Genomic DNA, 6,019 nt, shown 5'->3' with positions numbered 1-6,019 from the left:
ACTTTAACCTGTAGAAGCTCTACTTTCCCCTGACAATGTTAAATATTCCACACAATTGGACCGTTTACAGACCATTTTATACACCAAGAGCGATTTATTCATCATTACAACACAATCATGTAAATAATTTAAGCATTACCTCATTTCTACAGTACATGGCAGGTGTATTATAATGATGTCACTTATTATTTATTCAACAATAAACCAAAAGGTTTCATGACTTTTGAGATGCACTGCAGTTATGTTTTACTAAAGGTGGTGGTGGAGAATAACAAAGAGGAGCAGAACTGCACTTTGTAGCTCAACTGAGCCAGATTTATTTCCTTGCTGCAGCAAAAGGTCAACCCGAGGTTGAGGTGTCCCCATGGAAAACAAAACAGGGTGGTTAACCCACCGCTCATCGCTTGCTGAACTCCCTTCCTAACCACAGGTGTATTCCTTCACGAACAGACAGCCTCTTCCCAATAAAGAAAAACCCTCTATGGTTCCCCTCTTCAATAACTAGTCCCAACAACACAGTGAAGTGTAAATCTAACAGTAACCAGGGTTACAGTGGTATATGGAAGGTTATTGAAAGTCCAGTCAGGTGTTTACTACATGCTTCATTCAGAACTAATTACATTTTTTATTTTTTAATAAATACATTTTGAATGTCAAATTCTTTACATTCATGTAGCCTTCCTCTTCATTGCTTTAGAGTATTTCATTACAATTTAAGACAAACCTGAACTGAGTGAAACCTGCAGTGTGGATGTCATTTTGCCTGTGGGTGAGCATGACAGACGCACTTTACAAAAAAGAGTGACGCTCAATTACTACGAGTCAAAACTAGGTAGTACATCATCACCTGCTCCACTAACGACCAAATACTTACTTAAACCTGAGTGGAATTCAAAACAACTGTTTCATAGAAACCCCGATTCACCTTTAAAAGAAACACAGTTCAAACATTCATGTCATGACTGAGTGAGTGACTGAGCCCATCTGCATTCACTGATTATCTTCAGACCACTGAGGATTCTCAGTAAGGCTTTTTCTGCTCAGAGAGAGAGAGAGGGAGAGAGAGAGAGAGAGAGAGAGAGAGATACACTTAACACCTATTTGGTTAAGAAGATGACTTTGTTTGTCTGTTTTCATATTATCTTACCTGCGCTGATTTCTTTCTCCCTGTGGAGAAAAAAATAAGAGGATTACTTTCATGGACTTAAGCACTTAAAGTAGAACTATGCAGTGAAAAAGAGAAAACCCTCGCCAGAGGAAGTGAGGAAGAGGACACGACTATCTGACCGAGCAAAGAGCCAAACACAAGTAAACATCAGACCGGCTTTTTTTTTTAATCGTGAGAATAGAAAAAAGAAATATGCAAAATGGATGCCATCTCACACGGACATGGCTCCACAGCTTGTGTTCGCCAGCTCCACTGAAACATTGCACATGGCCAGAAGAGTGGAAGGAAGGGGGAAGGTGAGTTTTTACAACAGTGAAGATAAAGCGGTAGACAATGAATGGGTGAATGTTCATGGTAAGGTTCTAAAAATATGTACTCCAAAACTGTAGGTGGAGCTCCGAGGAATTAAAAGCAAAAAAGCCACCAGACTTGCAAAGTCCTGCATTAAATTATGATGATAATCATATACCAGCTGTCACCCAAACACACATATCTATTATCTATTATCTATTATCTATTATCTGACAGGGGTGTAGGTAGCTTATCAATGAGACAGGAGTAGACCAGCAGTTCCTGCGTCCGTGCAAGGTAAAAGTGTAGAAAGCAGTTATTTATTCTTATGAAAGTGGGCAAATATTAAGTGATAAGTGTTAACTTATGTCTCAGGTGCACACAGGTCAACGCTGACTCATAACAAACACACTTGAAAAACACCTGAACTACTTCAAATATTCATTCTTATGATCTCATTAATGCCATATACATTCGTCATCAAACAAAAGATTTGACCGATTAAAAACCAAAAATGAGCACACTCACCTGAGTTCAGGTACAGCAGCATTACACAAAGAATGCCCAGCAGTGTAATCATGGTGGTACCAAGAACAAGGTTAAACTGCCAGCTGCTTGGTTCTGAGCACAACAGACAGACAACACAGAGACGGCTGGTGTCAATAGTGTTCCTCCGCTGCCACACTGTGGTAGCTCATGGGACTACAACTCAATATCTCTGACTTGGCTTTTCACCTTCAACAGTCAGGATGAAGCTCTTTTTGATGGGCACTCGCAGGGACTGATGAGAGACGCTGCAGGTGAACTCTCTTCTCCCAGGATCCCGGTGTGACGTCTCCAGGTAGAAGAAAGCCGACAGGGAGTAGGTCATGTCCAGGTCGTGTTTGTGGCTTGACATCAGGACGTTGTTGAGCACCTTGGGCAGAGGCACTCCGACCCTCTGGCGTGACGCATCTGGGTCCTGCTCGTACCAAACTATCTCCACATCCAGAGGGTAATAGCCCTCTGCTGTACAGACAACCTTCTGCTCCTCGCCCCTCTGCAGCAGGAGAGCGGGTCCAACGTTGATGGAGACACGGGGACGCTCTGAGGAGAGGATTGAGTCAAATAAAATGTATTCTCAAAGCTGTTTCAGCGAGAGGTGTCTCTCTAGAAATGATATCTCTGAGACATTTATCAAACAAAAGAACCAGCTGAAGACACAGGGGCTCACTCACACTGAAAACATGGCTGCCAGTAGGGACACAAGGAAAAACACATTTTAGGCGTGTGCTAGTAAAATCTACATCTGCTTATGTCTACAGTGTGTTCTGATTGGAAACTGAAGTGTTTTTAGCTTGCAGTGATACAGGAGCTGTTCTTCTACTGCTGCTGCCGTGTTTGATAAGTGTCTCTAAGGGAAATCTGAATGTAAATGTAAAATAACACATTTGAACTTCCTGGTGGAGGCAGCAGTGGGTGTGGTCGGTGCTGTGATGTAAAATCACTGATCATTTTCCCTGTGGACTTTGGTGTAGGGAGTGTAATTCCGTTGCCAACCAGGAAAGTGGCAAGATTGAAGTCAAGAACATGATCTTCAGATATAGTTAAGCTTAAACTGACACACATTTTATTAGGTAAATCTTTTTTTCCTTGTGTGACTCTCTCTTACCTTCGATGTTCAGACTTATATCCATATTGAAGAACAGAGGATTCACTGACACTGAACAAATGTAGGTCCCCTCACTGCTCATCTTGGCGAAAGGGAGCGTATAGGAAGCGTCACCGTCTGCAAGTTTCTTCAGCCCAACCCCACTGCCCTTTGTCTGGCCTGAGCGGCTGTGATAGCTGAAGAGTGCGGTTCTCTCCCCGCGTCGTCGTGAGTGCCACTCCACAGTGATGTCCGGTGCTTTGTGGTCCAGAGCAAACTGGCAGTGAAGCTTTGGTTGGGATCGCAGACCTACTTTCAATGATGGAGTCTGTGTTTTAATGACCATGGCCACTGTGGACGCACATGTGAAGAGTGAGAGAGAGATAGAGGCCAATGAGACGTCATCTAGCCATAAGATAATGAATTAACACAGAGGGCAGCTTGTATTCACTTACAATTCATAGAACATTTTCTCATTTCCAAATATTTGGTACAAGAAAATGCAATTTTTTCCACTTCTCTTAAGCAAATATAAGCAGAAGGTGACGCAACATCTAAAGTCCAATCACCACAGAAGAGAGATACAATGGTACTACTTGATGTCATGGCCCACAAGGCTGTGTAGCGGTCAGCAAGTGGGCAGTTTGAAGCCAAGGACCTTTCTGTGTTGGTTTCCTCTCACAGTCCAAAAACATGCAGAGGTTAAGTGAACACTCTAAATTGCCCAAAGGTGTAAATATGAGAGTGAATGGTTGTTCGTCTCTGTGTGTTGGTCACAGACTGCTGACCTGTCCAAGGTGTGTCCCTGCCTTTTGCCCTATCTCAGCTGGGATGAATGAATAAATAAAGAATGACAAACTAGATCAAATGGCAACCAGTCATGACCATACCAATTTAAAACCTTGAGATTGGCATTGAGATTCACATCTTTTCTTTGCTGAATCTGTTTCAATTTAACTTATTTACTTTTCTGCCTCTCTCTTAAGCTTAACAACTTTTATGCACTATTTTTTTTTTCAGATTTTCTGTGGTTCCATTCCATTTTTTTTATGTTCAAGTTGAAAAAGTAAATACAAACAGGCTAATATAAACCTGCCCAATACCCATATTCATTCTTCATAAGGTGACTTCATGACACTGAGGAGCTCCACAATTTTATGTAAAATTCTTTTACAGATCAAGACAAGACAGTGGTGGATGAGGTTGTGTTTTTTCATGCATCAAAAAGAGGCTGATGGAAACCCACTTAGTGATCTTTACCTGTTGTTGCGAGCACCTCTCTGTCCGTGATGGCAGGCCAGCTGCGATAGTCCTGCTCTCCAGAGGGAGCTTGGTCAGTCGACTGTCTGAGAAAGCCAGTGATGACAAACAGGCCTTTGCCGTGTTTAACGGTGCAGCTGTACCAGCGGCTGTACTCTTGTGCCCCCTTGACAGGCCAGCGGACATGGATGCCCTGTGTACTGTACCTACGCAATTCACACTCCAACTGCTCTGCCTCCACTCCCTCTGCATACCGCCGCAGGTCCAACTTAGATCCTGGAAGACAGAGAGAAAACAACAGAATCTAAGAAAATAGTGCAGTTCTCAGCCTTCTTTACACGACAGATTCTGACTCTTACCAGTGACAAGGAAAGTGATAGCATGTGGGTTAACAGGAGCGTCTTCTTTTTTCCCAAACTGCAGCATAGCCTCTCTGTGTAAGAGCTGAGTCTCAACATGACCCTCGTTATTAATATGCACCATCTCATCGATGAACTGACAGGGCAGCCATGACATCTGATGAGCACACAGGACACCTGCAGGACACACAGCAAATCCTCTCAGTTTAATACAAGACTTTATTCAACACTAAACGACAAGAGTATCATGTGGTACAATATAGAGAGTGAGTTGCTTGTGCAGTATAGTATGGAACACTAGTATAATGTAGTACAACATTACTACCCCACACACACACACACAAACACAACAAATAAAGTCTCTCAAAGTCAATTATTTCTCACTTTAAAGAAATCTACTGCTATGTTTGGTTGAATTTGACTGTATTTATAATGTCTATTCATATAACAGTTGCAAAGGTATTTTGGCTTCACGTATCCCCTACATCACTTTGTGTAACCCACAGTAGTACAGTGTAGTACATTACAGTGTAGTATACTACAGTAGAGTCGTATAATGTAGTATATTATGGAGAGTAAAGTGTGTGACACTATAGTACAGTAGTATAATGTGGTACAATATAGAGAGTAAAGTGTGTCACACTATTACAGAAGTCTAATGTGGTACAGTATAGAATAATATGGTGGACAGTGTAGTGTTGTTTACTACAGTGTAGTAGAAAAATACAGTATAATAAATAGTACAGTATAGCGAAGTATAGTATGGCGAAGTATGACACGTACAGTGCAGAAGTCGATTCATTCACGTCACTTTATAACGTGAATAAAAAGACGTAAGACGTCAAATATGTACAACATGAGCACTAAAAATGTATTTAACTTCAGTCTACATAACTTACCTGCGCATAAATACAAGCATATAAGTTTATTTAAGATCAAATCCATGATCGTTCCCCAGGCAGCAGCAACAGCAGCAGTAACAGCAGTTGTTCAGTTGAAGCTACACTTTCATTTTCATTTTGGAGGAAATATCGTGTTCGCCTGGTGCTTCTGTCACGTGACGAGCAGATGAAATAGACCAGGTCAAGCTGGAACAAGGTAAACGTAGATTTATACAAATAAATCTTTATATATAGTGTAAATAGTGTGTGTATCTGTCACTGATGAGTAGAAAAGGTTTGGTTTCGTTTTCACCGCGGCGTTTGTCAAGCCTTCAGTACTCTGTCTATCCTGCGGAGGCGCTGTGGCAAAAGCCAGGCACCCGGTAGCAGCAGGACTGCTGTCTTGTTATTCTTTTGCGTTGACGCGGAA

At 41.9% G+C, this 6,019-nt stretch overlaps 1 protein-coding gene across 1 annotated transcript; it reads right to left on the bottom strand.

The window, feature by feature from the left end:
- Positions 1-288: 288 nt before the first annotated feature.
- LOC122773043 (tapasin-related protein-like) lies at positions 289-5,734 on the bottom strand. The gene is made up of 8 exons (XM_044031421.1): positions 5,608-5,734; positions 4,709-4,885; positions 4,350-4,625; positions 3,111-3,440; positions 2,195-2,545; positions 1,988-2,080; positions 1,148-1,167; positions 289-1,036 (listed from the first exon to the last, which is right to left on the bottom strand). Exons 1-8 carry the CDS (start codon positions 5,651-5,653, stop codon positions 1,022-1,024), a joined length of 1,308 nt encoding a protein of 435 aa, XP_043887356.1. The 5' UTR covers positions 5,654-5,734; the 3' UTR covers positions 289-1,021.
- Between the last annotated feature and the right edge of the window lie 285 nt (positions 5,735-6,019).

Source organism: Solea senegalensis, linkage group LG8 (assembly GCF_019176455.1).
Source record: "Solea senegalensis isolate Sse05_10M linkage group LG8, IFAPA_SoseM_1, whole genome shotgun sequence".
NCBI classification, from domain to species: Eukaryota; Metazoa; Chordata; class Actinopteri; order Pleuronectiformes; family Soleidae; genus Solea; species Solea senegalensis.
This window is presented reverse-complemented; position numbering and strand designations above follow the sequence as displayed.

Excerpts from the sequence above, each read along its gene's own strand:
- LOC122773043 (XM_044031421.1), bottom strand. The coding sequence starts at position 5,653 with ATGGATTTGATCTTAAATAAACTTATATGCTTGTATTTATGCGCAG. Across the intron at positions 4,886-5,607 it reads ATGCTTGTATTTATGCGCAG|GTGTCCTGTGTGCTCATCAG; the intron begins GTAAGTTATGTA and ends TGTGTCCTGCAG. Across the intron at positions 2,546-3,110 it reads TATAAGTCTGAACATCGAAG|AGCGTCCCCGTGTCTCCATC; the intron begins GTAAGAGAGAGT and ends TCCTCTCCTCAG.